The sequence below is a fragment of the Pleurodeles waltl genome, chromosome 1_2 (assembly GCF_031143425.1).
Source record: "Pleurodeles waltl isolate 20211129_DDA chromosome 1_2, aPleWal1.hap1.20221129, whole genome shotgun sequence".
NCBI classification, from domain to species: Eukaryota; Metazoa; Chordata; class Amphibia; order Caudata; family Salamandridae; genus Pleurodeles; species Pleurodeles waltl.
In genome coordinates, this window is record NC_090437.1 from 985,122,268 (window position 1) to 985,134,852 (window position 12,585).

Consider the following 12,585-nt stretch of genomic DNA (forward strand, 5'->3'; position numbering starts at 1 on the left):
TGGCCTACATCTGCTTCGCACCTTTAATTTACACATAAGCACCTAATATATGGTACTATACCTACTCAGGGCCTGTACAATTAATGCTACTAGTAGGACTACAGCATTGATTGTGCCACCCACAAAAGTAGCACAAAACTAGCACTCTAAAACTTTCTTAAGTCCTGCCACTACAACCTGTACTGCAGTTTTAAACTGCCAATTTTACCTGGCAAAATATATCTTTTGCCAGGCCTACACCTTCCTTTTTGATACATATAGGTCACCCCTAAGGTAAGTCCTAAAGGAACATAGGCTAAGGTGTATTGTATTTAAAACAGGATGACATGTGGGTGTAGGTTTTACATGTTCAGGTAGTGAAAAACTCACACATGTATTTTTGTATTAAGGTGAGGCCTATCCCTCATGTTGAAAAACATTGATTTACCTTATTACATTTAATTGAAAGCAGGTAGAAATATCATGTTCGGACTCAAGAATTGTAATTTAAAATCCTCTTCAATTGTAAAGTCAGATTTTTAGTTATAATCTCGAAAATGCCACTTTTAGGAAGTTGGCATTTTCCTGCCCTAACCATTTGGATACTGCTACCAGTGCCATGTGTCACATGACTGTGAATGGCTCACCTGTTCTGGTTTGTGTATTCCTGCTAAACAGGGCCCTACTTGCATTTCAAAGGTAAAGAATCCGGCATGCACAAAGGAATATGACACCAGCCTTTTATTACCCCAGACTTCTTGGAGTCTTAGCAAGGGAAGGGAAGAACTTACCAAAACCAAATGTGGGGGTAGTCCAGGACGTTCTCCCACTTCAAAGGCAGTCATCAGGTATAAATATTGGACCCTTAGAACAACTTTTCAGTGCACTCCTGGACCTATGGAAGACTTCAGAAGGACTGTCTGGACCCTCAGATGACAGCCCTGCTGCTGCTAGAGGACTGCCCTGCTGCTTGAAGTCCTGCCTTGCTTCTTGAAGGAGAACTGGACCAGCTACATGAGCCCAGAACCACCAGAAGTGATTCCAGCGGCTAGCTGGCTGGCCTCCTGTGTGAGCAAAATGGACATACCAAGCTCCAGAGACCTTGAACCCTACACCTGGCCTCTGCTGGAGTGAGTCTTAATCACCATAGTGGTACCCCTCAGGTACTGGACCCTTGGAAATAGCGATAGAGGTGCTACTCCTGCCTAACCCTAAAAATTAGGACTGAGAAAATGTTTCATCCAAAAGTGCCCAGAGAACCGACAGCAGACCAGGACCTGCCTGCCAGCCGATTCGCCCAAGGCAACTCTTGTCCGCCTGACAACGCTGTAGCTCCCTCTATGTCCCTCTCCTCAACTGTGGGAAATCTCGGCAAAGGTATCCAGCCACGTGGAGCCCTCATTGGCTACAGCATGCAGCTTCATCCTGCTGGAAGTCTGAAGGTAAAAGTTTTCACCACAACTCAATCCAGCGGCTCCCCAACGACAGTGCTTCCTCCTTCAACCCTGTCTGCTGTCTTGCTCCAATCTTCTCAGGCACTTTTCTTTAAAAAAAGTCTAAGTCCGAAGGTAAGCCAACACAGGGCTCGATCCACCCCATGTATCTGGCCCTTGCTCCATCGCGGTTGGCCTCGACTCTTGACTTTGGCCCGGTGTTACACAACAAGCCAGTTGGCGCTTTGATCTTCTAGGTGATATTTTGCACTAAAAACATTAATAAATTAATAGCTTTGGTTCTACTGACTGGATTTAATTTGTTTTGGTGTCATTGCATTAATTAAAATGCACTTTATATTTCTAACTGGGTTTAGGAATATTCTTGTGTTATGTTTTCACTATATTACTGTTTGTGTTCTAAAAACGTACTTTACACACTATCTCTAAGTTAAACCTAACTGCTTTTGTGCAAAACTACTAGAGAGTTAAGCACAGGTTAATTTAGTGATTTTTTGTCGTCCATCCTCACATGGAATGTGGTTGTTGGCTGAGTGGGGGTTTCACAGAATTCTCTGTTTGGTGCCCACTCCAAATTGCACTCGAATCAGGTTTATGATGTTGGTAGAACCTTTTGGTATTTATGGTGGGAAACTATGCAAAATCCTAGTTTGTGCAACTTGGAAGTAGTTAAAATATGCGTAATTATCCCCTATTCCTAAGTCCACCCGCTGCATGGTGATATTATTTAATGCATATTCAATTAGCACTGGGATTGCACTGATCTAATGAGGAACTGAGTGGACTCATTTACACGTTTATGAAACAATGCGATTGTTGTACCATTTTGAACAATTGAAAGCATGCAGTATACCAACGTGCAACACTGTACACACTTTTTCATATTGAAACATTGTTTGAAAAGTAAAGGAGAGGTAGACACAGAAAGATGAAAAAAGGTTGATGCCAATTAGATCCTTACTCCTGTTGACCACAAATGGTGTAATATTAAAGTAATTGTATAGCTGGCCCAAGGGCGCTGATAATTTAGTCCACGTTAATTTTGAGACAATGGACTCATTCCGCCCCTTGTATATAGAGAAAATCTCATACTAGGCACCTGGATTCTTTACTGACACAAAATTTCAGAATACACTTTTGCATTGGACACGAGTGGTGTCTCAAGGGGACAGTGGGTACAGTGCTCAGCCTCTCATTTGCAAATACATGTGATGACAGAACCCCTAAAGCCACCCATGCTGAATTATTGCCCAACTAGCATGGCCCTCCCTTAGTCTTTATAGAGAGAAATGCTGTGGTCACCTCACTTTTTAGCTAAAAGAACCTTTCACCCTGGACCTATGAGTATTTTCCCAATGAGGTTGAGTGCTTACAAGTTCCCACATGTCAAGTGTTGTTGCCACAAAAGACAGAATGTTTGGGCCTGTTACACATGAGATGGGGGCATTGGTCAGATACCGTGTTAGCAGAATTATCCTTGGATAACTGTTCATTGATACTGTGACTTACTTGAGATCAGTCCTGCCCACCACATCCATTCCCGCAGGTAAGTGAATCCGCCCTGTCCTGCAAAAGAATGAATAAGTCTCATCAGAAAATGAGTAGGACATTTAAAAATGTAACAGAATAATGTCCTCTTCCTTTTCCATAAGCTGATCCGTGCTAGCATTTGCCTTGAACGGGAACAATTAGTTATGGTTGAAGCATCTAGTCCACACGAAAAGCTTATTGAGCTAACGACTATTGTCTGATTGGAGAAATCTGCATTACATTTTCTACCTGTTTTTGTTCACTTAAGATTGATCTTGGAATGTTACATAAAGATTGGTCAAAGGAGCAAAATGTATAAAGAGCATCCCAAAATGTGTGTCCCCAATCAAAGTAATACACAAAATATTTGTTGAAAGACCATAAAAGGTCGCTGGACGACTTTGCACTACATTTTGGAGTAGATAGAGAGCATTGCCTTTGCTGTGCTTTTTGTGGTTTGGTGTTCATTTGTCCTGCTGTTTTCAAAAGGTTGAAATTTGGAAAAAATGACAGCTTGATTTGTAAATCGATGCAGGACCTGATGCAACAGCAAATCCAATTAGGAGGCGCGTTTATTTAATCAGAAGCTATTTGTCAGCTCACAAAAAGCTGCTCCTGAATAAAAAACCATGCTGAAAAACCATAATGTGCACATATCCCTCTAAATTTGTACCTTTGACGAGAGAATACAACAATTTGGGTGGAGGGAACTAACTCAAGAGTCATTTAACAAAAATCAAGTGATGGGGACAAGATTTCTACGGCTCCCTACCTAGCCAGCTCCTATAAAGCACTTTTGGTTAACCTCCATTGAGCCCGCCCAACTCTGGTCATAAAAGAGCAAGAGGGAAGGGGGTACAAATATGAGCTGATATCATTGTTCCCTGCCCTGTCAGTTACTGATCTGCTCCCCCGCCTGAGCCAGGACCTCGTGACAGAACCCCATGTAGTGGGACCTGTATTCACTGCTCCATGTCAGTCAATCCTCAGGGTTGGCCACTGGCCTGGGAGAACTGGGTGTGTGGCGCTAGCCCTCCTTCCTCCCTCTGCTGCTGGGAGTCAGTGGCAGCTATGCCTGCATCCTTTGGGAAGATGGATTGTCAGCTGCCCGTCTTCCTCACTCACACAAACAGCAGGTGGTGGAAAGCAAGGGAGTGGCAGCTGTTCCTGACTTCTTTGAGCATGAGGAGAACATATATTTTACAGGGGCACGATACACGTTGCAGGGAAATCGAAATGTAGAAAGTTGTACCGCAGCCTTCAAATTAAGAGGTATGAGCAGTGCTGAATTGGAAAAAAACTTTTTCCCGAGAACCCATAAATTGGGGGTCAAGGTATGGCTCCAGAAAGGGGGTGGAGTCACAAGGGGGGGGGGTACACAAAGCAGCCTGTCAACTACTAAGTTTATTTCTTTTCAATTCTACCACTGAGAAATTGGCTATTGATTTTTAAGGCTGCATTTTTAAATATCTTATCGAATTAAGGCACCTGCTGCAGGTATCACGAAAAATCTCATGGAATAATAATAATAATGGAAATATAACTCTGGTGGTTAATGCACTTGCTCGAGAGATCTGTGTTTTGCGCAGACACAGTTTTGACTCGTGAAGTAACATAGGGCCATATGTACAAACACTTTTTCCCATAGACACAGAATGGGTAAAAACCTTTGCTACATCTGGCCCATACAGAGTTAATGTGGTGCCTCATGCAAAACACACCATGTAATATGCAGATCACAGATTTGTATTTATGTCGAAGGCATGAGTTTGGAATCCTATTGTTTCTTCTCAATGTGTTGTTATTATTAGGCTGATAAAAGGGTTTCTTACGATGTGTGACTCCTACACCTTGAAACTGTCATTGTTTTCTGTAACACCATGTACACTGATTTACACATGTATAATTTATTGTCAATATATAATGTGTATGATTGACATAAAGCGCTCTGACACCCTTCATTGGAATGAGCAGTGCTATAAAAATTATGAAATCAAAAAAATTGTTACTTGTGTAAGTACTCAGAGAGATACATTTCATCTTCTTACAGTGCATGCATATCTCTTATATACGGTGATGGAACAAAGTCAAAATCTTGCCTTGAAATTATAGTTTCTGTTAAGTACTTGTGACGTGGTAACAGGCTGTTTGCCTTCGTTTTCCCTTCATTGTACTGGCGTGTAGATATTAGGCTCCAGATAGCTCCCAGCCAGGATCATAGCTGAACAAAAGAAGGACAGATGGCCCTTTAAATTTGGCCTTTGTTTTGGGCTCAGGTAGATTCTAAAATAAGAAACCCTCCTGGCTGCCTGGATGTTGCTGCCCTGAACAGAAAGCAGACAACACGCAGACAACAAGCAGGTACTGCTCAATTTGTGTCCCTATGTTGGCAAATTACATGGGACAAACAGCATATTTTACTGGAGTCAGACGGATCTCTGAACATTCAAAATGACAGTGCTCTGTGCCCTAACCTACACCCTCAAATCTCACGGAGCACAGCTATTGGCTTTGCTGCATGGGCTGTGCGTGCTTACTGTCACCTTTGGCAAGTCCTGCAGCCAGTCTTTCCTGTCCTGCACGCTGTGCATGTGGCATGTAAACAAGTCTATGTTTCCACGGTGATTATGCAACTTAGAACTGCGGAATGCAGTTTGATTGCTGTGACTGTCAGCTAGTGCATATTGGGCTTCCATCGTCCAAAAAAAGCCCATGTACCACTGAACAGCAGACGATTCTCCTGTTCACATAGAGATGTGCTGCTGTACACCTGATACAAAATGGGGGGATCTATGTATGTGTGGTTTTTACCTGGCTCCTATGTACTTTAGCCAAATGAAATCCTCTGAATAAAGCGTATGCCACCTCTGTTAAGACAAGAATATAGTCTGCCATTACGGTCTCTTTAATATTACAAAGTATTTATTGCCAAAGGGCACTTTGGCTCACTGGTATCATCGTGCTTGGACAACTAGGGACTGGATAAAAAGAAGAAATGAAAGAGTAGGCAATGTTTAGCAGAACAGGAGTGTCTTCAATTGTTTGCAAAACATGTACATGTTTGTATATATATATATATACGTATGTGTGCAAATGGTATTTTTAATGTGCAAACTTAGTCAAAAAGCATGATTAAAGACAGCCATAAAGTCAACGATTTATAGGAGAGGAAGCTGGATTATGGAAGTTAATGCATTGAGATGTAGTGTTCTTTAGAGAGGTGAGTCTGCAACTCCTTCCTGAATTGGAGCAGCTTTTTGCCAATCCTGCTCAATCACGTGGATGTTGTTCTAGATCCTGGGTGCATCGATGGAACATGCCTGCAGACTTGATTTTTTATTTTTACAGGACACAGGTTGGAAATGTATTTAATGTAGTTTCAAAGGCAAGTAGTTCTAAAGCTTGGACCCAGAATGCTAAAGGTCTGCCTCCAAGGTAGTGTTAGTAACAAAGCACCTTGAAGAGCATCGGAGGTCTAGACTCCAAGCTCTGGCTGGTAAGTGTTATGGTTTTGGGCTGGTGTTATGGTGCACCTGATGCATCATACAGAGGACTTGAATTTTTTTTTTACCAGAAGTCAGTAGAGAGATGTACATGTTTCAGACACAGGATTAAATTCATAGAGCCCAGTAGCAAGCTAAACAGTCATATTTTGAATGTGGTGCATTCAGTTTTGTGATATTCTGGCAGGTTCAAGAAGACGGTTTTCTGATAATCTGAACCAGAGAAAGATGGTAGTGCTGAGGACCTGTGCCCAATTGTCTTGCGGTTGAAATGGAATGATTGTCCTCAATGTTTTTAGCATAACAAGACACGTAGTCCAGGTTTTATCAATTTACGGGTCCTTAAATAGACCCTGATTCAGCTGGAAACCAAGATTTTTCGCAGAACTGCCAGAGGAAGGGGTGTTGTTTAAGGATGATGTCAGGTAAACCCTCAAGATCTCAGGATCGTACTTCCATTCCTTTACGAAATAGAGTCTATTACTTTAAGGCAAATACCAAGTGTGCAGGTGCTGCTTGCTAACAATGCAGAAAATAAACATATACATAGAAGTGTGCATGGGCCCAATCACCTCAAGTGCTTGTTTTGTTATATCATAAAGGTGGAACCTCAGATAACTAATAATGCAACAACAAATGATACTACAACTCTGCATACATTTGCAGTGTATGCTAAAATGCTGCTAAAACAAGCTTTTCAGTAAAGCCTGAGCATCTGTGTACTGGATCCGCCTGAGGTTTTCCCCTCAACACAAGCACACTGGATATTTCCCCTTAAAGGTCAAACATTTATTTATTCACAATAGAGTCAAAGGTGCCCTTTTGTATTAGAGAAACATGATCTATTGTTAGACACATTGAACCTACAGTCAGATTCCTGGGCAGAGAAGTTATGAGTTGTTGCAAGACTTCAACATAGGTTAAACATGTTCTCACTATGTCTTGCGAGCACGTATGTTTCTGAGACTAATAGGCTGTGGCATCTCAGTGGAATTTAACGCCGAAATGGTCATTTTCAGGAAGATTTCAAATTATTAGTGGCTTCGAATCCCATCAATTAGATTAAGGGATTTCCCTTTATAATGCAAAGCTGTGAACTACCTCATTAAACATGAACTGGAGAAGCCAATTCCCCACTGAGCTCACATGCTTTCTGCCTTTCCAAGAATTCCCATTTATCTGAAAATAGATTTCAAAACAGGACAGGCTGCCTCATGAATTATCTCCAGGAATAATATAAGGGAGTCTTCCTGGCTTATTGGTGGTGTGTTGTTTCACGGTTGGAACACGGTTGTAATGTTAAATTGTTATGTTGAATAATATGTCTATTGGCTTATCCTCCGATTATCCAGATACACCATGCTCCTGTAAACACTATTCAGAATTTACTCTCTCAATGTATCTTGACATTTTAAATGTTAATACTTATCCGTTATGATCAATGGGAGTTATTGATACTTTTGTTAACACATTGTATATATTCTTCTGTCACAACTGTGACAGAGATCCCATCCGCCTAAATCTAAATCCAATAAGATTTTGTCAGACGGAGTAACCTCTCCGCCCAGCTCTAAATCAGGCCCTAAGTTTCCACAGGCCTTTGCCACCAGTCCAAGGTCATTGTGCTGTGACAATCCCCCAGCCAAGAGCAAAAGAAGACTGGTCTGCTCCGCCTCCAGGGATCTCTGGGTTAGATGAAGAAATGAGCTGCATGCAATCCCAACTTGTTGCTTTAGGGTGCTACATGCCAATGGCACACTCACAATAAACAGCAAGTCACAACAACGTTATTGACTTTGCATTCAGCTACTATGTACAAGAGTACATCCAAGAGGTATTGGGCTACTTCAAATTCACTAAGCTGGCGTCATCTGCACTGTGCTTCGCACTGGCTCTATAAATTACTATTTAAAATGTTTCCTTCACTGAGGACCTCCAGTACAGGAAGTACAGACAGTTATAAATCTCTGGCCATGCTACAGGCTAGACTATGTCCAATTGTAATTCAAAATGAACAAGAAGAAAAACTCCTGCATTCACTCTTATTTCATCTTATGCTATGTGCAGAGGACAACGGGAATTAGCCTTTGCAATTTAGAATCACTTCAAAGCAATATGCGTCTCTCGCAGAGTTCTCTATCCTTTCTTCCCCAGGAACTTGAAGGTAAGTTACACCTTTCTGGATGATAAACAAGCACTAGAAGTAAATGCCGCCTAATCCTTGAAATTACACAACTGAAAAATATCCAAAATGATGTACTAGTTCTTTCCTTGCCAAGCACAAAGACACTAAACGTATTTTCCAGAGTATCTAGGACTTAAAAATAACTTGCAGTCCTTCTGGAAAGGATTACACATGCATCTGTTCAGACTGCATTGTAATGGTCTAACTTGTTCCCTTTCCCTATTTTTCTCACCCTCTTCAAACGTCTCTCATGTATGTACTTGTCCAGTTTTTGTGGGAAGCACTACATTGTCCATGTGGCTAGATCCACTATACCAAAAAGTAAGCATTCGTTAACTGTGTAACATTTGAAATGCATGTTCTGTGACTTGTATTCAAGTTCCACTCACAATCTGCCTACCTTCTTACTGGAAAAAGCATTAATCATTTCAAACGAGATTTACCTGCTTGAACAATATCAGGCACCGTTAATAGACAATGAACCATTTCTCACGGCCCATTAATTTCTGTAAACCATGCTCTAAGTGGAGCAAAGGTGTTTGTGCAAAGGTAGTGACATCCAATCCCTTGCACTCTGACACATTGTCTTATAGCCAGACCCTCTACCCTACTATAGCTTCCACCAATTTCCTTCTGTCCATGCCAATTTCTCTCAGCTTTATTTCCATGGCTGAAGATATCATTTTATCCTGCTTCCACGATTTATGACCTTCCAAGATTCAGAATGGCTTTATTATACTCATGGCACTAATTTTAACACCGTCATTAATTGCTGCTGGTACTCTGCCATACAGAATAGATGTAGGCAGCCAGCAGCTCTAAAACTGATTCTAGACCCTAAACACCTGTTTCACTCCCAGATCTCTACTCATCCTCTTGGCACCTCCTTCCTTATTTGATCAGGACATCTCATTTGCAACCCCTACTTAAACTCACAAGGCCTATTCACGAACGTAAAATTACACATGAGTAAATCCACCTGTGGACATTTATTCTTAAACATTTCAGTACATTTATTCATTTTAGCTATTCATCATTTCTGAGGGTGAATTTACTACAAAGCCTAAAACAGTGGATGGAACCATATTTTCACATGTAGGCAGAGTTCGCCGCCGTCAGGAGTGGAGTGGGAAAAGTGTATAGGAAATTTAGAGTGTAATAAACTTTTTAAGAAAGTAGTAAAAATATGTTTCTGTTAAATATTAATATAAATTAATTTTATAAACTTATTTTAAAAGTAGCACAGTATAAAAAAAAGTTACAACACTAGTAGCTTAATTCTGAATCAAACATTTGATTAATTTGAATATATTTATATATTTTTTTATAATTATATTTTAAAAAATCACACCTCAAGAAAAATGTTTATCCTTATTTATGTACTAAACATTAGAAAACAAATCATAAATTCATTTAAATTAATTACATTTATTTTTATTTTTAAATTAAAGTTGCAATTATTTTTAAATAAAAAAGTTATTAAACCATTGTATCAAATTATTTATTTTATATTTATATATATATATATATATATATATATATATATATATATATATATATATATTTTAACATGGAATTGTATACATTCATTTGTAGGTGTTCGAATTGCATTTTGTAGTGCTTAAGTAGTGCTACTGTAGAACTACTTAACATACAAAAAAAATTTGTTTTTGAATCAGGCCCATAGAGTTTTCTTTGACTCTGACTTGTGTATGAACTGCCTCCTCATTTCTTACAATGTCCATCCTCTTTTTTCAGAGCTTTGATTAAGTCCTTGCCTGCCAATACTGACGCTATGTATTCTGGCCTTTTAGAAGACGAGGTATATCGTTTAAGTGTCATACATGAAGGAATGTTTGCTGGGTACATATTACATTCTACTCCAACATTTGTATTTTCAAGGGTTTATCTTTTACACTGTTAATATAACTGCACTTTATTTACATTTTTTCAATACTAATATGCAATGTGCTATGCAAAAATAATAGGTAAGGTCATTACCTGCTCGAGTCGCTCCTTTTTCAGACACTTTTAGCAGTCCTTTCTTTTTCAATATAAAGCTGGAACCGATAAAGATGCTAGAACTTATTGCAAGTGCAAGCCCTATATAAAGACTGTACTTTCCTTCTAGTGATGCCACAGTGCTTAGGGCGGTTTTAGTGGCATTCTTGGTTACTGAAGAAGCATCGCTGGACTGGAGTTCTGACACATTGATGATCTGGCACAGAATCTTTAATGAGGAACTGGAAGGGCAGGTCAGCGGCAGCACGGTTCCTGTGGGAAAAGGAACAGACATCCATGGAACAAACTGCATATAACAAGTAAAACATACACCTGCAGAGGTTACCTGTTGCAGTGATCGCTTATAGCGTAACATACGCATTCTATACAAAAAACTATAGTGCTGATATAGGGCCTGATTTAGAACTCAGCAGACGGGTTACTCGGTCACAATGATGACGGATATCCTGTCCTCTGAAATCTAAATCCCATTCTAGCCTCACTATAACTTGAACTTGTGGGTCCGGTTTGCGGCTGGTGTCTGCCAATTAACACGCTTTTAGCCTATGTGATTTAGATTTTGGCAGACAGATATCTGTCACCGTTGTGATGAAGTAACCGGTCCACTGAGTTCTAAATCAAGCACGTAGTCAATGTACTATGCGAAAAATGTCTAAACAACCATTGGCAAAACGAACAACTGCAGCTTTGTATTAGTCAGCATGCTTGTTAAATGGTGAAGAGTTTGTATGTCTGTTTGTTTAGGTTTGAATTAATGAATGCCTGACTGAATGCAGGCTTTAGATGAGTCGGTGAATGACAGTGAATACAGATGGATAAATGGGTCAGTGACTAAGCACAAGGATGGATGAATGAATAAGTGATTGGCAAGGTGAAAGTGGTAATGCAACAACACATCCATTTTATTCAGAAATACTTATTGATTCATCCAGCCATTTGCCTGCGAATTGGCTCACTCGTTGAACCATTCTGTATGCATTCTCACTTGTGCGCTCACTCAATCCATCCATCCATTCGTCCATGAACCCATGTCTGTTCTTTAGTGTTCTCAAAAGCAGAGGTAATTTCAAGATAACAATCACAATGAGGAAGAGTCCCAAACATGTTACATCTCTTTATTTTGGCCCGATGTAATGTGGGGTGCTGCTTTGTAAAACGCCTACATAATGCATGCACAATGTCCCCCAAAAGGTGAGTGGTGTTACAATGGAATACATCTGCTCTAAGTTGCACCTTTTTAAATGAAAGCTGCGATGTCCAGGACTCAAAGACATCTCGTTATACGAATGATACTCCCTGTGACCCAATAAAGACAAATCATTAGCTGTTGGTGAGCGCCCCTCTCCTCGGGCCTGTTGTGGCCACTGCTAGTTTCTCCGACTTTGCCCATGATCTGCCTCTGTTTCAGCACTGAATGAAAGATGCAGCCTATGGCAGGGCAGGAATCCAGACACAGTGCTCAGCGCGCAGCACTGTGACCCAACACAACACCACAATCAGGGAATGAATAATTACACCTTTTACAACACCAGAAATATTATCCTTTTTTCATTTCTCAAGAAAACGGAGAAATTACAATACCCCTTCCAGAACCATATATTGAAAGAAGTCAACGAAAAAACCAGTGGGAGCAAACTGACAATGTCCGTGGGCATATGTGAAGATACTAAAAAATGGCAAAAACACCAGTGTCCCCCGGTGCTGAGGGATGCATATTGGCGGGTCTGTGCCACTTTAAAAGTATCAGCTGATGCCTCCGTACAGACCTGGTCAGAGCCTGAGATGGAGGAATATAGCAATGCCAATCTAAAGCAAATGCCTGGTGTGACAGCGCACAGCAGTGGGAGGTGGGCACCCCACAGGGCCAAAGAAGCTGCCACTGCTCCTAGCGCATTAACAGCTGCGGTATGAG

At 40.6% G+C, this 12,585-nt stretch overlaps 1 protein-coding gene across 1 annotated transcript in view; it reads right to left on the reverse strand.

Annotated features, from left to right (window-relative positions):
• Window positions 1-12,585, reverse strand: part of NIPAL1 (NIPA like domain containing 1) — a 120,774-nt gene that overhangs the window by 46,623 nt on the left and 61,566 nt on the right. The window contains exons 2-3 of the mRNA XM_069201624.1: window positions 10,653-10,925; window positions 2,943-2,999 (exon numbers count right to left, since the gene is read on the reverse strand). Of these exons, the coding sequence (XP_069057725.1) occupies window positions 2,943-2,999; window positions 10,653-10,925 (330 nt within the window). The remainder of the gene's footprint in view (window positions 1-2,942; window positions 3,000-10,652; window positions 10,926-12,585) is intronic.